At 40.4% G+C, this 25,185-nt stretch overlaps 1 protein-coding gene across 15 annotated transcripts; it reads left to right on the top strand.

The window, feature by feature from the left end:
• The first annotated feature begins 91 nt into the window (after window positions 1-91).
• Window positions 92-24,411, top strand: PALB2 (partner and localizer of BRCA2). 15 transcript variants are annotated; one of them, XM_030871505.2, is made up of 13 exons: window positions 92-301; window positions 2,303-2,362; window positions 2,500-2,602; window positions 4,988-6,457; window positions 8,360-9,183; window positions 9,544-9,615; window positions 11,342-11,503; window positions 12,638-12,723; window positions 13,197-13,358; window positions 14,781-14,897; window positions 18,888-18,975; window positions 21,393-21,541; window positions 23,909-24,411. In XM_030871505.2, exons 1-13 carry the CDS (start codon window positions 227-229, stop codon window positions 24,117-24,119), a joined length of 3,579 nt encoding a protein of 1,192 aa, XP_030727365.2. In that variant the 5' UTR covers window positions 92-226; the 3' UTR covers window positions 24,120-24,411. The 15 variants fall into 15 exon arrangements, with proteins under 15 accessions (XP_030727365.2, XP_060140866.1, XP_060140862.1 ...); XM_060284875.2 differs by having other exon boundaries at window positions 169-301; window positions 895-2,362; XM_060284883.1 differs by lacking the exon at window positions 9,544-9,615.
• The last annotated feature ends 774 nt before the right edge of the window (window positions 24,412-25,185 follow it).

Raw genomic sequence — 25,185 nt, forward strand, 5'->3', positions numbered from 1 at the left:
TCGGCTCTCCGCTAGCTGGCCTCGCTCCATTGCTCTGCGGTCTCTGGCTGCGCGTGCGCAGGCCGAGTGGCGGATGTAATCGGAAGGGGTGATTGGTGCACCCAGCCCGCGTGGGCCGGCTGACCGTGGGCTGACTGGATCCCGGGCACCCCGTACCTTCCCCGGGAGCCTCGGGGCCTAGGGCCAGCCGGGCTCCTCGTATCCGCAGGCCCGGGGCTAGCGACAGATGCTCTTTTTGTTGGCCGCCGGCCAGATGGAAGAGCCTCCTGGGAAGCCCCTCAGCTGTGAGGAGAAGGAAAAGGTGCCGGGGATGCGGGAAGGGTTGACTCAGAACTTTGACCCCCTTTCCCAGGATTTGAGGCCTGTCTTTGTTTCCTCCACTATCAGAGGGCGGCAGTGACCTCTCACCCACTTCCCTGGACTGAGGGGGCACAGGAAGTGAAAGTGTAGGAGAGCCCTGTGTTCCCGTGGTGGCGTTTGAAGAACGAAGTTTCTTTACAGCAGAAATGCAAAAGTACAAAATGTAAAACTGTAGATAAAGCTAAAGTTCGCTTTGACACCCTCCCCAGCCCACCTTGCATACTCTCAATCTTGGCTTCTCCCACCCCACCCCCTTAAGTAAATCTCTTAAGAATCTGGATTTCAGACCTTTTTGTGCACCTGTGTGTGTGTGTGTGTGTGTGTGTGTGTGCGCGCGTTGAACGGGCGGTGGGGGTGTGGAGGGGTGCAGTTGTGTTCTTTAACCACCAGAAAGTAATACATTTTTTTGGAAAGGTGAATGTTCGTAAATGGTATGATCCGGATGGTTCTGCAACTTCCGTTTTCCTTCTCCGTGTTTAACATCCACATTAGTCCACGTTTACCTACCTTATTATTTATTTATTTATTTTGCAGTACGCGGGCCTCTCACTGCTGTGGCCTCTCCCGTTGCGGAGCACAGGCTCCGGACGCGCAGGCTCAGCGGCCATGGCTCCCGGGTCCAGCCGCTCCGCGGCATGTGGGATCTTCCCGGGGCACGAACCCGTGTCCCCTGCATCGGCAGGCGGACTCTCAACCACTGCGCCACCAGGGAAGCCCACCTACCTTATTTTTAAAAGTTTTTTATAGTATCCTGCAGCGTGGAAGTGCCGCCTTTTCTTTACATATTACTCTGTCGAGAGCCTTTTAGGTTGTTTGCAGCTTTTCTTTCTATGACAGTGCTGCTGTGAATATCCTTATACATGACACCTTGTACGTGGGCCGGCGAATGTTAACTCGAATGCATCTTGGGCTGGCTCTTCCAAGCATCGTGCTGAAACTCTTCATTCACAATAACTCATCAGTCCTCTTATCCCATTCTGCCTTGCAGTGGGGGTGACAGAGGTCATTTACAAGTCAACAAGCTAATTCCCAGACGTTGATAAGAATGGTGATAAGTAGGAAGCTGTGAGAAGCAGTCTAGGTGTGAATCATGCCTATGAATTGTGTCGTCTTGGAGGAATTGCTTTCCCTATGATCTTCCCAAAGCTAGCTCTTTCCTCCTTCAGGTCTGGGCTCAAATGGTAGTCCTCAGAAATGCCTTCCTCACCACTGTCTCTAAAGTAGTCCATTCTTCTGTAGCCCAGACACTCTCACATCACCCTGTTTGTCTAGGTATTGATGACCATGTGAAATCATCTCACCTGTTTATTTGTTTCCTTGTTTATTATCTGTACCCCTCACTATGTGTAAGCTGCCTGGGAGCAGGGGTCTTGACCACTCTGTATACCTAGCCCCTGGAACTGGAACTGACACACGGTAGGTATCAGTTATTGTTCTAGGTGCTGGAGATACCTGGACCAATGACTGATTCATTAGTCGAATGACTGTCTGAGGATGACAGCCCCTGCTACCTTCAAGGATCTCACAGTGAGATGGGAGGAAACAGAAGCAAACAGACAATATGTGTAATAAGTACTGTGATAAAGCAAGCACAGAGGAGAGATGGAATGCCTAACTTGGATTTGGAGAAGGACCTAGACGTTTACCCCAGGGAAATAAAAATCTAAGCTGAGTCTTGAGAAATCAGTAGGAATTAGCAAAGTGAGTTGGGGAGGAAATGCTCCAGGTGATAGGAACAACTTATGCAGAGATGCTGAGATGTTATAGAGCTTGATGTTCTGTGAGAACTGAAAGTAGAATGAGTCAGTGCCGCTTCCTCCACTGCCTCTAGATGAAGGGCCAGCTGGGCGCCGCATGCTTGTGTCTGATAGGCACTGCATCCCTTCTCTCTGATGCCTCCTTTCCACCTGCTCAGTTTTGTTTGGTGTTTTTCTTCTTCCAGTTGAAGGAAAAATTAGCATTCTTGAAAAGGGAATACAGCAAGACACTGGCCCGCCTTCAGGTAAGTGAATCTTATTCTCTCAAATTGGTATTGTGGTACAAAGAATATAAAAACAGCTCTTCGTTTAATAAAGCTTTTAACCAAAATTTATTTCTTTTTTGTAAAATTGTTTTGTGAGCTGCTTTTGTTTTCTCTAGCGTGCCCAGAGAGCTGAGAAGTTTAAGAATTCCATTAAGAGAACAGTAGAAGGACAAGATTCCTCGCTCCAGCAGGAAGTTTCAACGCAGCTAACCGACACAGGTAAAGCGAGCCCATTCACTTATACTTGCTTTATTATTTATTTCCCAGGTAAACTTGGCTGTGGTTCTTTTTCTCACAGTCAGAAGATAAGCAGTAGCAGTAGAGTCTTTAAAGTATACAATTCAGTGGTTCTTTGTATATTCAAAAAATTGTATAATCTAGTCACTATCTAATTACAGAACATTTTCACCACCCCTAAAAGAAACCCTGTGCCCATCCTACCGTTAACCCCTGGGCAACTATTAACCTACTTTTTGTCCCTGTGGGTTTTCCTATCCTGGACATTGCATATAAATGGAACCATACAATATGTGGGCTTTTGTGACTATCTTTCACTTAGCATAAAGTTTTCAACTGTCATCCATCCATCTATACGTTCATCTAAGCATGCATCAGTACTTCATTCCTTTTTGCAGCTGAATAATATTCCATTATATAGATGTACCATAATTTGTATATCCATTTGTCAGTTAATAGACATTTGGGTTGTTGCTACTTTTTGGCTATTATGAATTTTGGCCATTATGCTGCTATGAACATTCATGTACAAGTGTTTATGTGGACATATATTTTCAGTTCCTTCAGGTATGTACCTAGGCGTGGAATTTCTAGGTCATACGATAATTCTATGTTTAACTTTTTTGAGGCGCTGCCAAACTTTTCTACAGTGGCTGTACCATTTTACATTCCCACTGCAATGCACAAGGGTTCCAGTCTCTCCACATCCTTGCTAATACTTGTAATTTTCTATTTTTAAGATTATAACCATTCTGGTAGATATGAAGTGGTATCTAATTGTGGTTTTGATTTGCATTTCCTAGTGACTAATGATGTTGAACATCTTTTTGTGTGCTTGTTGACCATTTGTATATCTTCTTCAGAGAAATATCTCTTCAAGTCCTTGCCGATATTTTAATTAGGCATTTGTCTTATTCACCATTTTATTGGTGAGTTGTAAGGGTTCTTCATATATTCTAGCTATTAGACCCTTATCAGATACATGATTTGTAAATATTTTCTCCCATTCTGTGAGCAGTAAACTGTATTTCAGTTGGATTGCATATTTAGTTGCTCTTTTCCTCTCTTAACTTTTAGCAATTATATTTATTGCTTAAATATTGGAAAGATGACTTTTTTTTTTTTTTTTTGCAGTACGCGGGCCTCTCACTGCTGTGGCCTCTCCCTTTGTGGAGCACAGGCTCTGGAAACACAGGCTCAGCGGCCATGGCCCACGGGCCCAGCTGCTCCACAGCACGAACCCATGTCCCCTGCATCGGCAGGTGGACTCTCAACCACTACACCACCAGGGAAGCCCGGAAAGATGATTTTTTTAAATTATATATGCACAAAGAAAAAAGTCTGGCTGGGAACATTTTAATAAAAAACAATAATCATTTCTTATGTTAGAAGTCAGGTAATTTATAATCATAAATTGGAAGCTAATGAAGTAGAAAAGTGGTATGAGGGGCTTCTCTGGTGGTCTAGTGGTTAAGACTCCTCGCTTCCAATGCAGGGAGCATGGGTTCAATCCCCGGTCAGGAAACTGAGATACCAGATGCCGTGCAGTGCGGCCAAAAAAAAGAAAAGTGATATGAAAATTACTTTAGCCAAAAAAAGACATGGGGCTTCCCTGGTGGTCCCTTGTAGGGACTCCCCTGGCGGTCCAGTGGTTAAGACACCACGCTTCCACTGCAGCAGGTACAGGTTTGATCACTGGTCAGGGAACTAGGGTCCTGCGTGCTGCACGGCCCCAAAAAAAGAAAAAAGGAATAATACTGTATTGTATACTTGAAATTTGCTAAGAGAGCTGACCTTAAGTGTTCTCATGACACACAAAAAATTGTAACTATATGAAATGATGGATATGTTAGCTTGATTGTAGCAACATTTCACAATATATACATATATCAAAACGTCACATTAAATATGTACAATATTTATTTGTCAGTTGTACTTCAATGAAGCTGGAAGACAAAACTAAGAGAAAAGATGATTGCAATAAATCTTTTCGGGCTTCCCTGGTGGCGCAGTGGTTGAGAGTCTGCCTGCCGATGCAGGGGACATGGGTTCGTGCCCCGGTCCGGGAAGATCCCACATGCCGCGGAGCAGCTGGGCCCGTGAGCCATGGCCGCTGAGCCTGCGCGTCCGGAGTCTGTGCTCCTCAATGGGAGAGGCCACAACAGTGAGAGGCCCGCGTACCGCAGAAAGAAAAACAAAAAACAAACAAAAAACCCTTGAACTTTGATCTGTCTGAACGAAATAGCATTGACTCTTTTTTAAGTAAATGTTTTGTAGTATTTATATGTAATATTTAAAAATAAATATGGGGTAGTTTTTGTGTCATTTTAAAAGGAAAATATTAACTATATAATTTTTTCTCCTCAGAACCTAAAAATAAAGTATCTCCTTGTGACACGTTGCAAATCAACACCCACGTCGATAAAGAAACTGGAGAAAAGACACCTATCACACTTGACCTTGAGCCTGAGTCCTTTAGCCCTGGACGAATCCCAGCAGAAGGATCACGCATACAAAAATCAGATGATATCCAAGAACATTTTCCGTACGGGGTCAGTGGCCCTGATGGTAAGAAAAGGCAGAGTAAGCTGCTAGGGAGAAGAAAGAAACAGGAGAGAACATTTATTTCACAGGAGAGAGAGTCTTTCTTTGATATTGATTCGCTCATACTCTCTGGAAAAAGACTAAAGGAACAGGAAGAAATCAATAGAGAAAATCCTAAGAAACCTGTAACTGAGATAAGAACTTACCCGTCAAGTCCTAAGTCTGACATTCCCGATTCTCCAGTACCAGTTACAGGAACTAATGTAGGGAGTGTATTAATTCTGCCAAACGCCAAACTGCAGAGAGATGTTGATGCACTCTTAAGAGGAAATAATTTCCCCAGCGTGACTACTCTTCCTTTGCGTGTTCCATCAGTCAGCAGTAGTGGTCAGCACCTCGAGCATGAGCCTCCTAAAAGTAACTGTGAACTTACTACTCACAGTTTAGAAAACATTAGCCCTGCTTCGCCTGTAAACTTAGAGACACAAAACAAAAAAATGACTGTCTTTACAGATAACCCAGAGGTAAACAAAAGTATAAGTGCAAGTGAGCAGCCGCCTAGAAGTCCTAACTTGGAGGCAGATAATTCATGTTCTATAAATGAACTCACCTACGATAACTTAGTGGCAAATGAAAACCAAAACTTAAAAGAACAAAATCACACAGAGATGTCTTTTAAATCTCCCAATAATGCTCTTGGTGGTAGAAATGAAAGTCGTCTGGAAAAAGAAGTTCTAAGTCAGTCTAAGAGTCTTAGCCTAGAAGTAATTTCTCCCGTTTCTACAGAAAATCAAACACATTCTTGCACAGTGCTTGAAGGCCTTCTATTTCCTGCAGAGTATTATGTCAGAACAACACGACGCATGTCAGATTGCCAGAGGGAAGTAGCCCTGGAGGCTGTAATACAAAGTCATTTGGATGTCAGAAAAAAGGGCTTTAAAAATAAAAATAAGGAATCTGCTAAAAAGTTAAACGTTTCCAATGAAGAAACTAACCAAAGTGAAATTAAGATGTCGGACACGTACGCAGAACAACTAAGTTCAAAAAGTCCTCAGAAACTTCTCTCGTTAACTGAAGTCAACTCTCCCGCTGGCCCCACTAAAAATGACTTTTCTGGGAAGGCGGTTACCCAGCCATCTGGTAGAAAACGCAAAGGAAGAAGAAAGTCAGTCTGCACCCCTCTGTTAGATCACCATGAACTACTTTTGCCAACTTCTGGCACATCAGGTGTTAATAGGTCCAAGGAAGAAGTTGCCTTGCACAGAGATCAGAATGAAAAAGCAATTATTCATGGTAAGAGGAGAGGTAAAGGTAAATTGAGTTGTGGTTGATGGTGGTGGTAGCTAGCACTATGTACCTGGCACTTTCTAAATGTTGTACATACACTCACTGAATCATCACACCAGCTGTACATGAGGTAGAATCTATTTTTATCTTCACTTTACAGATGAGGAAACTAAGGCAAGGAGATCAAAGTACTCTGTCTTTAAAATGACAGAGTCAGAATTCAACCCTAGCTGGATGGTGCCAGAGTTCACAAATACGGGTGAAAAAGTTGACACTTAGGAGGAAAATATATTGGATATTTACCTAAAATTAGTGTTTATTCAGGTACCATACAATCTTTTATCCATGGGGAGAAGTAACTAATATAGGAAATGTTTTTGAAATAAAATTAAATCTGTGTCAGAGTAAGAGTCCCCTGACAAGCTCTTGGGGATGATTGTCTAGCAAAATGAAGTTGTTCTGAGCCACTTTTGGGGGTAAAATATCTAATACAGTCTCTCTGAGGTTTGTAGGACACAGATTTTGAAGGATATCAAGTGACATGTTATAATTTAAACTTCTTTATTCATTTACTCAGGAGTTATATCTGATAAGCTGAGCACAAAATCTAGATCATTCACTCCAGTTCTGTGTGAGAGCTCAGCAACTTTCTGTAAAGGGCCAGATACGAAGTATAGTCTTTGTGCTCCGTCACAGCTACATGAATATAGTGTGCAAGTAACAACAGACAATATGTAAATGTGGTCGTCTCAATAAAATTTTATTTACACAGCAGGCAGCCAGCTGCTCTAGACCACTGGACACAGGCTTTGGTCTATGAGCTGCGATTCATTAATTAATTTAAAAATAATAATCATGACTTTCTTATCATATTTTAGGCCAACAAGAAAACAAAGGAATGGGAATATAGGGCAATCTAATAATAAACTTGAAATGTTCTTTTGTATACTTTGAAATAATCTGCTGTGATTTCAGTAACCTGCAGGTACATTAAAAAATTTTTTTTTCTTGTGGTGACCTTCACATAACATAAAGTTAATAACCTTTTTAAATTAAGTGAACAGTTAAGTGATGTTTAGTACATTCTCAGTGTTGTGTCACCATGACCGCTATCTAGTTCCAAAACACTTTCATCACCCCAAAGAGAAACCCCATACCCATTAAGCAGTGTCTTCCCATTTCCTCTCGTCAGTCCCTGGCAACCACCAATCTGTATTCTATCTCTGTGGACTTACTTATTTGGGGGTATCTCATATTAATGAAATTATACAATATGTGACGTTTTGTGTCTGGCCGCTTTTACTTAGCTAGTTTTTGAGATATACCCACATTGTAGCTTGTATCAGTTTATGGCTGGATAATATTCAATTGTATACATGAACCACAGCTTTCTTATCTGTTTTTTAGGTGTTGGATGCAGCTACACTTTGAGTGATACAGAATTCCTGTCGCTTTAAGTCTAGTAAATTACTCTTTGCTTGAAAAGGGGACTAAGTTTTCCTCAGTGAGAAGGGCCAGCATTTTGTAGACTGTACTCTGGTAGCCTGTTGGAATCATAGTTCTGGATCAGAAAGGACTTTAGAGATTCTTAGTCCAGTTCCCCTAGGAGGGACAAAGAAAATGAAGTGGATTGACTTGCCCAAGGTAACACAGGGAATCAGTGGCAGAGCTGGGACTCCACCCCCATCTCCCTTCTAGCTAGTGCTGTCAGCACCACATTGATTTTGCTCCTACAGGAGGAGCTGCTAGTTAACCACTAACCTATGGCTGATTTTTGAACTGTTCACTGAGATTTCAGAGTCATGGGTGGGAAAAGTGATGAACTCTGCACTATATTGGAGTTTAGAATCTCACTCTTCGTTGGGAATTAATGTCTCTTGTTGGGTATTCTGTTGCTTTCTGTTTTAGAGAAGGAAGGTCATTGTCAAAAAGAGGACTCCCTTTCTTACAGTAATTACGTGTATTTATCTTTGGATGATGATGCTTTCAGTTCTCCAGTTCATAAGAGTGAAACGCTAAATTTAAAGCATCTGTCGCCTTTTCTCAAAATCACAGACTTCCAGTTACCTGATGAAGACTTCGGGCCTCTTAAGCTTGAAAAACTGAAGTCTTGCTCAGAAAAGCTGATGGAGCCTTTTGGATCAAAAATATATGGAGAGGGACATCTTAAAGGGGGAAATTGTGTTGCTGTGGAGCAACTGACCGCTAAACAAATCACTATAGAGAAGGAGGATGGGAAAGAGGAACTGATCATCCTGCCAGGAAAGGCACATCCTAAAATGCCACACCAAAAAAGCCAGCCGCAGGAGAAGGGCCTTTCTTCATCCATTTTACTTTTCACTCCTGTAAATACTGTTGCATCTGATGATAATGACAGACCGACAGCAGACCTATGCTCACCTGCTTTCCCCGTCTTAGGCTCTACTCCAGCTTTTGGCTCCCAAGCCCATGGAGAAAAGGTGTCTGCAGAGGTTGTTGGACAAGCTTGCTCTACACCCCAGCTTTCTCACTTAAAAGCCGCAGTCAGCCTTGCTAGTGACCATAAACAATTTTGGAGCAGCCCACCAAAATTAGATAGCAGCCTGCATGTGGCAGGAAGGGAAGGACAGCCTTCCCGTGACTGTGACTCTGGTCCGCAAGCAACAGCTCTACCCATCGAGTCATCAACCTACAAAGAAAATCAGCTCCGTGGAAACATGTGCCAGGAATTACGGAAACATTCCACTGAACAGGTACAGACTGCTTCCTTTGTGAAATTTTCTCCGAAGAAATGAAGTATCTTAGTGAATATGGACAGCGTGACCACCTTACACATCAGTTCCTCAGTGTTTGAGAATGTTTTAACATGTTTCTGTGATATGGCTTCACTATAAACATTAAGTTCATTCTGGGGAAATTAGGATTAATTAAAAAATATATATTTTTAAATATAAGGGATCCTGTTCTCTTTGTTATCAACGAAGCTGTTGCATTTGGAACTTTGCCGCTGTTACCATAGAAAATAAAACATAGGAAATAGTTTGATGAGTGAGTGATGCAGGCTGATATCATACATAAAGTATAAATTAATTATGTGACTTTTGTTTCCACAGACTGAAATAGCAGACGTTCCTGCTTGTGATAGCTTAAACCCAGGCACCCTACAATTGGTTTCAAAGTTAAAGGTCGGAAGACTGTTAACTTATAATATGTCTTGTGTCTTACATGTGAAAAATGTGATGAATTGATAGGAAAATGCAGAAGAATTTGATCATTAGAAAAACTTGATAGAATAGATTCAGAAAAACAGATTTAAATTCTTTGTTTTCCACAATATTTACCTGTGAATATATTTTGAGATCTTCTGAAGAAGTTTATATGTCAAGCTATTGCCAAGAACAACTTAACTCTCTGTATCTAAATTTTAAATCAGGTATTTTGACAGAGAGAGAGGGGGGTCATCCATGACTCTCCTACCCAAATGATATAGTATTTCTAGAAGAATCACTTGTGGTGATTTGTAAGAAAATGGGTAGCAGTTCTAGGTTATGACATAATGAATGGTTAATTTTCATATGCTATGTGTTATATATGGTTCTGAGAAATATAAATTATAGTATTCTGTTCATGATATTTTGGTAAATCCAGAGAAGTGGATTAGACCCCTGTCCTGGTTAACTTTTTATACTTGAAGTAGGATGGTGTAAAGCAACGTTTTTCAATCTCAGTACTGTTGACATTTGGGGCTGGATAATTCTTTCCTGTAGGGGACTGGCCTGTGCATTGTATGGTATTTAGCAACAGCCCTGGTATCTACCAGTAACACCCCCTTCCCAGTACTGATGACCAACAGTGTCTCCAGATATTGCTAACTGTCCCCCAGGGGAGGGTTGCAAAATTGCCTCTAGTTGAGAACAACTGGTGTAGAAGAAAGAGCTTTAAAGCCACATAAACTATTTCTCCGGATCACTGGCTGTGTGACGTGGGACAAATCATTTAGCCTCTGAGCCCCAGATTCCTTTTCTATAAAAAACACATAATGATACCTATGTTGTTTCAAAGCTATTCATGAATCAGTTTTAATAACTTAGTTTCTTAAAGGAATCAACCATTTCATTCGTATTTTCAAATTTGTAGGTAAAAAGTTATTTATTATTCTTACAGCTTTTTGGTCTGTGTATATGCAGTTAAGCCTCTCTCTTCTCACTCCCCATTTCTATATAAAAGTATTTTTTTCCTATATCAGACTTAAGAGGTTTGTCCATCCTATAGGTCTTCCAAAAAAACTGGGTTTTGGTTGTGTTGATTGTTAATTGAGTTTTTTGATTTCCTATTTCATTTTTTTTTCTGTTTTTATCCTTAGTAAGTCCTTCCTTCTGTTTATCATTGTGCTTATTTCATTGTTCTTTTACTAACTTCTTGAGTTGCTTGCTTACTTTGTAAATACCTTTATAATTATAGGTTTTTGTGTTTTTTTCTGTTTCGGGGGGTTGGGGCATACTGCTTTGGCCACCAGATTCTGCATGTTCGTTTAGAAATAATATGTTCTTTCAGTTTTGTTCCCTCTTCAACCCATGGGTGCTTCATCAGAATGTTTCATTTCCAGTGGTTCTTATGGAGCTAATTAATGTTCCAGTTAGTTCTTATGGTCTGTTTTTTTGTGGTTAAATCTGAATCTTTTCCAGTCTGGAGCTACATGTTTTTAAATCTATCATTGTAAGTGTGTATGGACAACTGTTGTAGTTCCGTGAGACCCACAAAGCTCTTTCTTTTGACCTGCATAAAATTTTAATTACATTTAGTTGGTATTTCATCTAATCCTTGTAATCCATTACTTTTCATACTTATTCTTTTTATTAAGCAGCCCCCAAGGATCCCTTTAACATAACTGTTGTTGCCATTCCGTGTTAGAATCCTTCAGGTTCCTGTTCTGTGGATGTGAGTGCCGTGTGGTGGGAAATAGCTGGTTTCAGAGAACGGTGTATCGTAACTGCTTGTGAATACGTAGTTTCTCTTTGGAAACCTCGGGATACTTGGCAGTGGGAAAAGATTTATTCCTGGCACTTCGCAGAGGTAAGTCAGAATATTATAGCTGAAAGAGATCTTTCCAATCATTTGCATGGTAATAGAGATGTGCAGCTTACCAAAAATTTGGGATCTATGACTATGCAAGACAGAGCAGAGAGATGCGGTTTTTCCCCAACATTTTATTATGAAAATATTCAAGCATACAGAAAAGTGGTGCAGGGGGCACCCACGTACCCAGCATCTAGTCTCAACAATTAACACTGTGCTTTATTTGCTTTATCATATATTTATCCAGAGATGCATTTTTATGCTAGATCTGCTGGAGGAGCTTGGAATTTCATATCTATTCTGACTTCTAAACTTGCTGATACCTCTGTTCCTTACCTCTCACCAAAATGTTATTTCTGCTTTTTTTTCTGTATATACTTTCTTCTGTCCTTGTCTACCTTTGTACGTATCTTACATGGTTGCAATCTTAGTGTGCCTAAAATTTTTAAGCCTGCCTTTTCTTACCATGTAAACATGTTTCCTGGTTTCTACATATCCTTCATACTTAATTATTTGTTTATTCTGAATTTTATTTTTCCAGCTTTATTGAGGTATAGTTGACAAATAAAATTGTAATATATTTAAAGTGTATATTTGCGATGTACACATGTGATGATTTGATATACATACACACTGTGAAAGGATTCCTATAATCAAGTTAATCGACACATCTATCACCTCACAGTTTCCTTTTTTTTTTCTTGGTGAGAATGCTTAAGATTTACTACTGTCTTGGCAGATTTCATTCTTGTTCTCCAGTATACCCCGGCTTCTAGCACTGTGCTTTGCAGAGTGTTGCTCAATAAATATTCATTCAGTGAATAAACTTACTTTAAATGGCTACAGATTGTTCCATTCATCCACATGCCAGAATTTATTTAATTATTCTCCCATTGCTAGAGCATAGATTGTGTTAAATAAATGCCACAGTAAACACTATTATGCACATAGCTTATTTGGATTTAAGCTTATAAAAAGAGGGTGTTTGCTGAACGTTTTCACATTTGTTCAGATGTTGGAAACTATCCTGGTATAATGACACTAGAAAGGAATGTGACAAATTTTGGAAAATTTAGATTAATTAAAGATGAAACAACCAAATATAATTTTTGGCTGTTTTGTTTTATTTAGGTCCCAGTATTACAGATAGTTCTAGTGCCTGATGTTTGTAATCTTGTGTGTGTGGCTTTGGGAAACTTGGAAATCAGAGAAATCAGGTATGTAATTCTCAAGGAGTATTCTTTTCTTTCCCTTGATCTTTCTCAGCTTGTTTTTTTTTTTTTTTTTTTTGCGGGACGCGGGCCTCTCACTGTTGTGGCCTCTCCTGTTGCGGAGCACAGGCTCCAGACGCGCAGGCCCAGCGGCCATGGCTCACGGGCTCAGCCACTCCGTGGCATGTGGGATCTTCCCAGACCGGGGCACGAACCTGTGTCCCCTGCATCGGCAGGCGGACTCTCAACCACTGCGCCACCAGGGAAGCCCCTCAGCTTGTTTTGAGCACAAGTTATAACCTAGTCTTGAGTCTTGAAAGAATCTAAATTTAGTCTAAAGAGAGATGTGTTAAAAAACAAACAAACAAAACTATCAATGACATCCCTAACTGAAGTTTCCTTTTAAGGTTTGAACCTAGTTCTTTAATATTAAAGACTTACTCCTGACTTCTCTGCATTTTTCCTTATATTTGGTTTAGGGCACTACTTTGTTCTCCTGATGGTAAAAGTGAAAAGCAAGTGCTCCTGAGTTCTGGAAATATAAAAGCTGTGCTTGGCCTGACAAAGAGGAGGCTAGTCAGTAGCAGTGGGACCCTTTGTGATCAACAAGTAGAAATCATGACGTTTGCAGAAGATGGAGGGTAAGAAAAGCATTGGTTGATTTTAACTATTAGATCAAGAATGATTTTATCACAGGGTTTCAGAGAAAGTTGAATCAGTAGCATCTTGTTTTCTCTGCTATATGTGTAGTATAGCAGGTTCTGCCTCAATACTGGGCTATAACATAGAAGCAGTTCAGAGGAATGGAGCCAGACATGGCAGGGAAGAAGGCAGTGGAGCAGAGAGGCTCAGCAAGTGTAGTTTGTTCTTCAGTCTCCCTTGACATCTCTGTGTATCCTTTAAGTATTACAAATACCTCAAGATCCTATACCCTTTTCTGGTTTCACAAACTCAGTTTCCATTGCTTCAGGTACCATCTGGATGCTGGCTACCTGCAAACATATATTTCTAACTCTGAGCTCTTTCTCAACCTCTAGACCTGCATGCCTATTTATTAGACATCTCATGGTTACCTCAAATTCAACATGCTAAAAATGGAACTCATAGCATCCTCTATGTCTGTTATACACTCGTTACACTTTATTGTGATTTTTTAAAAATTTATTTTATTTATTTATTTTTAGCTGTGTTGGGTCTTTGTTGCTGTGCGTGGGCTTTCCCTAGTGGCGGCGAGTGGGGGCTACCCTTTGTTGCGGTGCACGGGCTTCTCATTGCGGTGGCTTCTCTTGTTGCAGAGCATGGGTTCTAGGCACACGGGCTTCAGTAGTTGTGGCTCACAGGCTCAGTAGTTGTGGCTCGCGGGCTCTAGAGCGCAGGCTCAGTAGTTGTGGCACACGAGTTTAGTTGCTCCGAGGCATGTGGGATCTTCCGGACCAGGGCTCAAACCCGTGTCCCCTTCATTGGCAGGCAGATTCTTAACCACTGCACCACCAAGGAAGCCCTATTGTAATTATTTATTTGTCTTTCCTAATAACGGAGGGCATGGACCTTGTTTGTCTTATTTAATCCATGACCTGTTGCAGTAAAATAAGCAAGAGATAAATAATTGTTTGCTTAAATTAGGAAAGCATTAGTGGAGATGGGGAGAAACAGATGGATTTGAGAGAGATGAGATGATAAAGTCATTAGGACTTGGTGATTGAGTAAATAGAGAGGAAGGACACAAGGATAAAGTCCATGTTTCTGGGTTGCTCACTTGGGTGGGTGGTGGAACGGTTAGTTGAGATAGCAATGCAGAAAGAAACACAAGGTTTAAAGAGAGAGCTGGTGAGTTTAATTTTGGATATGATGAATTTGAGGTGCTTGCAATATATCCAGGTAGGTAATATGAAAGTAATAAATGTTCATTGTAGAAAGTTTAGAATACATGTGTTTTTTGGCTGAAATTTTTTTTCTGGCATTAGGTTAGTGTTTATTATGCATAGTTCAATAATAATGTAGAAGGGCTGCTTAGAAACTGCTTTGGTAGAAAGTGCTGATTTTTAATACTGTTTTTAATGCAGAAGCAAAGAAAAACAGTTTTTGATGCACCCTGAAGAGACTATACTAACTTTTGCTGAGGTTCAAGGGATGCAGGAAGCTCTGCTTGGTACCACTGTAATGAACAACATTGTTATTTGGTAAGCTTTCCCTCGAGGGCCTCAGTTTCCTCATCTGTAATATAAGGATTTACCTCTAATTTCACAGGGTTATTAAGATTAAATAAGAGACTCTGTAAATATGATTGTGTTTTTGTTTGTTTACTATCAAATGCTATATACTTGTCTTAACAAGATTAATTCAGACAGTCCAAGCAGACAATTTTAAAATAAATGAAATTTTTTTTTGTTGACAAAAATCTACTGCTGGGAGTTCCCTGGTGGCCTAGTGATTAGGATTTGGCGCTTTCACTGCAGAGACCCGGGTTTGATCCCTGGTCAGGGAACTATCCCATGTGCCTCGCCGCACGGCCAAAATACAAAAAAAAAAAAAAAAAAAAAAAATTGCTTCCAGTTAATGGCTGAGTAGCTTTCTCAGACTAATTCTCCTACTTAAAATACCTATGAACTCTGCACAAAATATAAAAATCAACTATCTGAAAGCACTAGAGAGCAAGAAAAAAAGAAATATGCTGGAGGAAGTTCAATACTTAGAAGAAGGAAATGTCACTGGGCGAATCTCCTGTTCAGCGGGCAGGCCCCAGTCTGCACACTCAGTTATTAAGAGCCTGATAGAAAATGTTCTGTCCTGCTGGCTTAAAGGACTGAAGGATAGAGATCAAGGTAACTACAGCAGCTAGAAAGCGAGGAAGAAAAATCCCAAAAAGTAGAGAACCAGAGAAGGAGCCCTAAACTCTGGCTATATTCTCTACCTAAATATCTGGCTGACCTTTAAACTGCATGTATGCAGGACAGACTTGAAGCAGCCCAGGTAAAGCAAAAAGAACTGAACCGGGTTTTCGGCATTTGGAATTTGAGTTTAGCCAATTTCACTGTTTACTAGGGGGAAAAAAATCAATATTTTTCAGAGGAACCTAACAGAATGTAGAGTTTATGTGATGTGTCATTCATTATGTCTAGAATACTATCCAGAATTACTAGATGTATAAAACATGATTTCAAGATTCAAATTAACACATTTGTGGTAGGGTAACTGAAGTCGAAGAGTCCCCAGCCACCTCTCTTTCCTGACCGTGGAAGAGAACCACACCCGGCCACAGGCATTTGTAAGGTTAATTTGTAGTAGGAGAAGAAGTTGATTTTTTTTTTTTTTCTCAGAAGGCTTCTCCATTAACTATTCCCTTGGGGCCAGAATGGGTCTTGGTGAAAGAAAGTTAAGATATTAGTGTCACTGCTACCTGCCTGTTCTGCATTTTCCAGTCCTAACCCTCTAGGAATAAACGAGGAAAGCATGACCCCTGAGAGAAACTTTGTCCCCTCCCCACCAGGGAGCCTCTGGAATTTGACCATGACCTAATCTGCCAGAAGACTTTGTTTTCAGATGTCCTGCTGTCTTCAAGGAGCAGGTTTCCACTTTAGGCACTTTCCTCAGGGTTTCCACACATAGGTCTTGTTTGAGAACAGTGTTCTTAATAAAACTTGTTTTTTCTATTCTTTTTGCTCTTTCTGTAGTCTGGACTTTCATTGTTTGGCTCCTATACTATTTATATAATCTAGTAATTGGTCTCCTTGCCATCAATCAATATTCAACCTCCACATCATTTTTCTTGTTGTTGTTTTTTTGCGGTACGTGGGCCTCTCACTGTGTGACCTCTCCCGTTGCGGAGCACAGGCTCCGGACGCGCAGGCTCAGCGGCCATGGCTCACGGGCCCAGCCGCTCCGCGGCATGTGGGATCTTCCCGGACCGGGGCACAAACCCGCGTCCCCTGCATCGGCAGGCAGACTCTCAACCACTGCGCCACCAGGGAAGCCCCCAGATCATCTTTTATACTATTACTTTATAAATACTCATCCTCGCAGTCCTCCTAGCTCCCGCCGCCAAAAATAAAACCTTCAATGGGGGCCCATTTTACTTTTTGCAGCTTTCATTTCCCTTATGCTTCACAAAAATTCCTCTCCACCTGTTCCCTATTCCTTCACTCCCTTTTTTCATTCCATCCTTCAGTTCCCCCCTTCTAATAATAATAGCCTTTGGCATTTCATAGATAAGGGATCACAGTGGAATTTGAGGCTAGGAAGGGACCTCTCTACTTAACCTGTAAGTATCAGTTTAAATTCTAAGTTTAAGGTTGCCTTAAGTTGCCTTAAGTTCTGTTGTAGCACCTCAATCCTCATTGATGTTTTCCTCTCTGAGTTCATATTGCCCTTATTTTTAACTTAGCATATACTACCTTGTATTATGAAAGTCCTTGAAGATAGGTACTGTATCTTATATCTATTCTCAGTGTCTGTCTTAGCTCCTTGCTTAGAGTAGTTACTCATAGATGTCTATCAAAATCTATCATTTACCTTTTGGGCTCTGTATAACTTTACATTTACATATAATAGTTGTTCACCTTCCCTATTGACCTGATATGTTAGATGTCTAAAGTGATTCATGTTATAATCAAGGTTCAGTGGTCCTTTTTGAAACTATTGCTGAAGGTCTAAATATTTAATCTTGATCAAGCTATATTAACAGAGCACCCATCTTTCAATTATTTACTAGGTATTTGAATCTCTACTTATGTACCATTCTCTGTGAGAGATGCAGATATGAATCAGATATGAATTTTGGTCCCAAGCCCCCTAAAATCTAGTAGGGAAATAAGATTGCTTTGCAATTCAAAGTATATAATTCCTTTACAATTTACATAAGGTCAAAGTGATAGAGATTTAAACAAAGTGCTTTGGGATTTGGGGAAAACGCAGTTACTAAATACGGAACTTGTACTAACCTTTGTAAGGAATAAACCATTCTGGTGTTCTTTATATGAGGAAAACCTTGCATAAGTACATGAGAATTTAGTTTTCTTTCTTCAGTTTTTATACATAGTACCTGGTGCATAGAAACTTCAGAAGTATTTGTTGAATGAATATATTATACCTTATTACAGTATATATTAAATAAAAAATGAGGCCTATGGATAGTACTATAGGGAATTGGAGGAGAGGAGATTTCTGTGGACTGGTGCAGACTGGGAGGAGTGATGGAATCTAAATTGAGCTCATACAGCTGGGAGGGGATGGGACATAATCTAGGCCTTAAGGAATAGATGGGCATTGTCAATAACAGGGATGAGAATTAGTCAGTAATGGGGAGCGCGTTGGGAGGGATAGCTTGAACAAGGATATAGAGCCAGGAATATGCACAATATTTTGTCCAGACAATGAGAAGCTTTCAAGTAAGGGAGCAGTGAGTAATATAGTGTTGCAGCGCTGGATTCACGAGGGTTATAAGTACCATGAAAAAGAATTCGGACTTTATCTTGTGGCTAATGGGGAGCCAATTGAAAGTTTCTCACCAGTAGAGGCACATGGTAGAACAGTTAATCAGTGTCACAAATCCTCAATAAAGCTAAGGAGTGGTTCCAACAAACTTTATTTTTTTCTTCTTTGTATTCACCCTCTCCTGTCTTCCTTTTTCCATTTTTTATCCCATCTCAGTCCATTTTCTCTCCTTTGTCTTGGACTAGCCACATTATCTTTTCTCTCCATTATCTTGGTCTAGCTCTAGTATAAACATATATTATAGAGACATAATTCTAAGTCTATTTTAGGTGTAGTCTCTCCCCTAACCAAATTTGGTTTCCTGACCATTGTCTTCCATGGAAAATATAGGCATAACAAGAAGAGTGATAAAATCCTAATAATAGAGCTATGCCATGTGCCTAATTTCAATACAAGTAAAATGAGATAATGGAAAACTTTTCTCATGGAATGTGAAAAGATTTATCCCTCGTGGCATAGCAGATTCGATCTAAAGCTAAACTATTAAATTACACTGTTGGCAAAGTTAAACTATAGTTTTATTTTTAGCTAAATTGGTGGCTAAACAAAACTAAGGTGCCGTGTCTCTTAGTTTTTCCCTTGGTCACCTCCTAAAGGATTCTGTGATAAATAAGAGAACATTATGTCAAAACCAATTTGCTGGAAGAATATTACAACTTATTTATTTTTTTGTGTCCAAGGAATTTAAAAACTGGTCAACTCCTGAAAAAGATGCACATTGGTGATTCCTACCAAGCTTCAGTCTGTCACAAAGCTTATTCTGAAATGGTAAGTAATGATCTGCTGGGACCACTTTGTGTGTTACTGTTGGCCTCACTGAGTGAGAGCAATAACTTAGTAAGTAGTAATTACCTGGCCCTTCCTGGTGCCTATTTTTTTTCAAAATTGGATAGCAGTGTTTGTTCTTTCTTAAAATTTATCAGTGAGAATAAGTGATGGCACAATATGACTGGGTAAAATTTCTGGCTGTATGACTTAAGGGCAAACCTTGATTTCCAGCTGTGAATTTGTACCTGGAGATAGTAGGCCTATTATCAGACCTGGCTCCCAACCACATTGCCATAAATGATTTATGATGTGAATGAATGCCTTTAGGAAGGATGATTAAGTGGTCCTAGACATGTTTTTCTCTGAGGCTTTAGGATTCTCATATAGAACTCAACACAGCTTCTTAGCCATTGCATTAATAGACTTGGCTTACAGTCCAGTGTTAACATCTGAACAGGGTGAAGGTATTTGTCCAGGAGTCAGGGATAACTGCCTGAGTATCCACTGTTGATCCATGAGCAGAGGCAGAAGCAGCCAGCTCAGAGCTGTGTGGAGACTGACCGGCCCAGCCGCAGTGGCAGCTCTGTGAGCATCAGCACCCAGAAGCTCTGAACACAAAGGATGCATCTTTCCCTAGTCTAGCAGCATCTGTGGAAATGAACTCAAAAGTTGTGTGATCTTAGGGACTTCCCTAGAGGCCCATTGGTTGAAACTCCACGCTTCCACTGCAGGGGGCATGAGTTCAATCCCTGGTCAGGGAACTAAGATCCTGTATGCCACAAAGAAAATGTTGTGTGATCTTAGATAATCTATCACATTATCTTGGGGCTAACTTTTTTTTTTTGGGGGGGGGTACGCGGGCCTCTCACTGCTGTGGCCTCTCCCGTTGCGGAGCACAGGCTCTGGACACGCAGGCTCAGCGGCCATGGCTCACGGGCCCAGCTGCTCCGCGGCATGTGGGATCTTCCCAGACCGGGGCACGAACCTGTGTCCCCTGCATCGGCAGGTGGACTCTCAACCACTGCGCCACCAGGGAAGCCCAGGGGCTAACTTTTTTCATCTTAAAATAAGAGGGTTGAATTTATTTCTGGAATGCTTAAATATACCTACTAGGTATTTAAATAATTTTACATTTTTGTTATTACAACACTAATACCTATTTGATATTAAAACATTTAACACAGAAATGTATAAGATAGGAAGTAAAATTTCTCCGTGAAGCCAACCTCCAGAAATAATAGTTAATAGTTCAGTACAGAAATCAGCAAACGTTTTCTGTAAAGTGCCCAGGTGGTAACTATTTTCAGCTTTGCAGGCCACGTGGTCTCTGTTGCAGCTACTCTGCTCTGCCACTACAGCCCCAAGTCAGCAGAGGTAATATGTAAACAAATCATGTGGCTTTGTTCCAATAAAACGTTTTGGACAATAAAACTTTGAGACTTGGATTTCATATAATTTTCATGTGGCACAAAACGTTCTTCCTCTTTTTTCCAACCATTTCAAAATGCAGAAATCATTCTTAGCTCATGAGCCATGCAAAGATAGGCATTGAGCCAGATTTGACCTGTAGGCCACGGTTTGCCAACCCCTAGTTAAGTGTATAGCATGTAACATTTTTTGACTCTTGGTTGTTTTTTAATTATAAAGGTAATTCATTCTCATTATAAGAATTCAGTCATTCTATTGATAGAAATGGATGAATTAGAAATGAATGTTATTAATCTTAAGATGGCCCTATAATTAATTTTCCCTATTTTACCCCCCAAAATAACTACTTTCAACGTACAACGTACATATATGTGTATATACATGTATGTGTGACATATATTTTCACACACAATAATGTTATTATTAGAACATGTAATTTTAAAGCCAGGAGAGGTCTGTACCACATTCTCCCACAGAAACAACTATAGGTGATGGTGTCTTTTCTTGGTCGTTTTTACTCTATAAATAAACAGGCTATTGCAGACTGGCCTGAAAATGCAGCCACCACTTAAAAGGTGGTTTTTATGAGAAAATGTCTTCTGAAGTTTCAAAAACCAACTTACAGATGAACATTTCTAGTCTGAGGACTCCCTCCATGTGTTTATATGCCCTTTTTTCTTATGCCAGCATTTTCCCAAAGAGATGGCATGAGATGTTAGTAGGCTGTAAAGTGGAGGAAGCTGGTAAGTCAGCTAGTCATGCCTGCAAAGACTGGCTGTAAAGTCATGGGGAGCCCTCTGCTGGAGAAGCCAGAAGTCCAGCTCAGGGATACCCTCACAGTTCTGCCTGGGAAAGAGTGAGCCAGGGATTAAATTCTGGAAATTTAAGAGCCTGTTGACCTGTAATTCTTTAGTTTTGTCTCTGCCAGTGCTTTTTTCCCCACATACTCTTGATGATTTACTTGGTTATTAATTTTTCTCCTAAATCAGGGGCTCCTGTTTGTTGTTCTGAGTCACCCTTGTGCCAAAGAGAGCAAGTTGTTGGGAAGCCCTGTGTTTCAGCTGATTGTGATTAACCCAAAGACGACCCTGAGTGTGGGCATGATGCTCTACTGCCTTCCTCAAGGGCAGGCTGGAAGGCAAGTGTGTTATTGCCATTTAATGAGTATGACATTTTAAGAAGCATTTGTGCAAATACAGAAACCAGATATTTTTGTGTCACTAACATGAATGGAAACATGACATACTACAGATCATAGTAAAGAACGTTAACAAGTGGGATGGGGGGCTTCCCTGGTGGCGCGGTGGTTGAGAGTCCGCCTGCCGATGCAGGGGACACGGGTTCGTGCCCCAGTCCGGGAAGATCCCACATGCCGTGGAGCGGTTGGGCCCGTGAGCCATGGCCGCTGAGCCTGTGCATCCGGAGCCTGTGCTCCACAACGGGAGAGGCCACAACAGTGAGAGGCCCACGTACCACCAAAAAAAAAAAAAAAAAAGAAGTGGGATGAAGTATGAAGTTTAGTAGATCTGAGTCAAACCTCACATTCCCTACATCCTATGATCCCCACTTGTATGGCACTGGATAGGTATTTTATGTGTTTTCAAGCCCTGTTTTTTCCCATACCAAAAACATTTCAAATACAAAGTAATTAATATTCTCTACAAAAAACTTACTATAATTTATGTTCTTTTCATGAAACCTAAATTAAGGAAGTTTTAAATGTACAAAGACACCTTTACTTTGAAATCTTGACTGAATCTCTGTCATGGAGGCAGTTGATATTTATCTTTTGATAAATATTTGTCTGTTGACTGATGAGAAGATCTATTTCCCAATGCCACAGTTACTGTCATCCCAACAGTTTTCTGAGCTATGTAAAGCTCTGAAGTAGTGCTGATATTAGGCGAACCGAGCAACATCTGAAGGTATCATTTATAAAGACTGCCTTTATTAACGTTTGAAAATAGACCTGGTAAATCAGGATCACAAAGTTTAGCTTTAGTAACTCACAAGGGTAAGGAACCTTGATAGTTACAATGTATATTTCTATGTTTCTTTGGATCTTGTGCAAAGCTTGCAAGAGCATGGCATGTTCTAAAAGTCTCTCTCCCTATGTACTTAGCCAGCTGTGGCATTTCTGCAAATGCTCTTAGGTCAACAAGAACCTCAGAACTCTCATCTGCAATATATGCTTGCATAATACTTGTTTTCTTGGATATGAAGAGAGAACCATAGTCATTGGCCTAGAAATTGAGGATACAGATAACTACCTGGTCAAACATTTCCTTTGTCACTTTTCAAACCCATTTGTTTAGTAAATCTTGAAAGCCTATTTGGTGCCAATCCTGTAGGAAGCACTACTATTTCTAATCTCATGGAAGTTAGAAGAGAAACCTAGTGAGCTCGAGTTTTTGACCACAAGCCACTTGTTCTCCTTGCTTGGCCTTTGCAATAAACCTTTTTCTGAAACAACTAGTGACTGCTCTTCAGGGCACACAATGCCATGAGGCTTGCACTTTTGGGGAGCACAAAGGATGGAAAGGCACCTTAATTGGCAGTGGAGGGTTGGGGAGAGACTGTCAAGGAAAACTTGATGGATTTTCAAAAGAAGGGCTAGGAATCAGCTATACAAAGTTGGGTGCGAGCCAGAGATAAAATATATCATTCAGTTCACTCACAATATTCACTGAGGGCTGACTGTGTACCAGGCTCTGTGCAAGGTGCTGGTGATATGGCAGTAAGGAATAATCATTAATTTTTATTAAGCACTTCCTGTGTGTTAGGTACTGTGCTAAGCTTTTTATATCAACTGTTTCATTAAACTTCACAACAATCCTATGAAGTAGGTACTCATATCATCATATCCCTGTTTTACTGATGAAGTGGAATGACTTGCCAGGGTTGCACATCTCTTACTTTGTTAGAATTCAAACCCCGGTAGCTGACTGCAGAGCCCTGTCTTAAAAAGACAACCAGATTTGTTTTATGATGTTTACATTTTTGTGGGACCAAACACGGAAATAGGAGAATCTCCCATAGTGAGGAGTGCTGTGAAGATAAACAGAGGTGCTGCGATAGAGAGGGAGCAGAGTGTATGTGTGTGTGCGCTCTCAGATCTCTGAGTAGGTATGACCTTTCTACGGAGGTGACAGGCCTGAATGATGACCAAAGCCCAGCCAGGCTAAGCTCTCGGGTTAGAGCTGCCAAGGAGAGGGAAGAGCAAAAGCGAAGACAATTAGGTGAGACGGAGCTCAGCTGGTTTGAGGAGTGGGAGGCAGGCCCCTGTGAGCTGGTGTGCAGGGGATACAGAGGTGCATCAGAGAGACAGTCAGGGTCTCTAGTGATTATAGCCAGCAGTCCTGGATTGCAAACACAGGCATTCCTATTTCCAGGTAATTTTGTTCTTCCTGAGAGCATGGTTTGGGCCTGTTTTTTTCATGTTTTTTTCTGTTTGTCTGTTTTTTTGATATGTGGTCTGAATTGTCTTTTCTCTGCTTGCTGTTAGGTTCCTGGAAGGTGACGTGAAAGATCATTTTGCAGCAGCAGTATTAACTTCTGGAACCATTGCCATTTGGGATTTACTTCTAGGTCATTGCACTGCTCTCCTTCCACCTGTCTCTGACCAGAACTGGTCTTTTGTTAAATGGTCAGGTGCAGATTCTTATTTGCTGGCTGGACAAAAAGATGGAAATATATTTGTATACCGCTACTACTGAGTTAGGGTAAGCTTGAAACACCGTGTTCTGGATATTTTCGGCCTCTTAGTACTTTTTGGAGTTGTTACTATAAAGGAGACTATTTGGAAGTCATTTAAAGTAATTACCTGTATTCATTCAGACAGACTTTTTACTCCGTTGGTAGGGGCCCTACTAATCTTGAATGTTCATTTATGCTTATTTGGGAGAAACGGATTTTAGGTTGATTTTTGTAATTCCTCACATTTGCACATTTGCTTTTAAAGGTGTATCTACATAAAGCTTCAAATGTTAATAAATATTTATTTTGATACATCCTGTTTGGCATATTTTTTCCTATCCTATAAAGATCATTTTCAGAAACAAGAACTAATTATTTTACAACTAGAATATTTAGTCAATGATGCTTGCATAGTAAAAGTAAATTTCAGTTAACTCAGTATACTAATACGCAAGTACTTTTTATGCTACTTACAATACTTTATTTTCACATATCTGCCTATTGAAATGCTAATTTAGAAATGCTGTTGTGCTTTTTCATTCTCACGTGCACCCTTGATACCAGTGCCTGCATTTTCACAAGTCACTTGGAGTCAACAACACAGCTTTACTGAGTACATCATCTTCACCTTTGCCTAAGTGGTTTGAGAGACGGCAGTTTTTAAAGTCCTAATCTTGTGGTATCATTGGAAACTTCATCCCAATCTACAAGTATTTATTTGCTTAACTTTCTTGAGTATATTAAGAGTATGTATTCATGATCTATATAAAGTAACTATTTGCACCATTACTTCTCTTTTAAAGATACCTTTTTATGCTATTACTGTAGTGGGTTTTGCTAACTTCATTACTACCCTTTAATACATTTGAATAAAAGATTTAATTTTCTCTCCTATACTAATTCTTTTCTCACTGTCTCTAACCTCAAATGAGTTAATACTTTGCAAGCACATCATAGATAATAGATGGACTTTCACAAAGATTTAATTTACTCAGGAACCCTGGGAAACATGTTATCTTGATTTTAAGAGGTACGAAAACTGAGTAGATCTAAGTTAGTAACAGTAGAACAAACACTGAGTACGTA

This window comes from Globicephala melas, chromosome 15 (genome assembly GCF_963455315.2).
Source record: "Globicephala melas chromosome 15, mGloMel1.2, whole genome shotgun sequence".
NCBI lineage: Eukaryota > Metazoa > Chordata > Mammalia > Artiodactyla > Delphinidae > Globicephala > Globicephala melas.

Bases quoted from the DNA above. Each gene is read 5' to 3' on its own strand.
- PALB2 (XM_030871503.3), top strand. From the start codon at position 2,192: ATGAAGGGCCAGCTGGGCGCCGCATGCTTGTGTCTGATAGGCACTGCA. The intron at 11,504-12,637 runs GTAAGTCAGAAT...TGTTTTATTTAG, and splicing joins ATTCCTGGCACTTCGCAGAG to GTCCCAGTATTACAGATAGT. The intron at 14,898-18,887 runs GTAAGCTTTCCC...TTTGTGTCCAAG, and splicing joins ATGAACAACATTGTTATTTG to GAATTTAAAAACTGGTCAAC.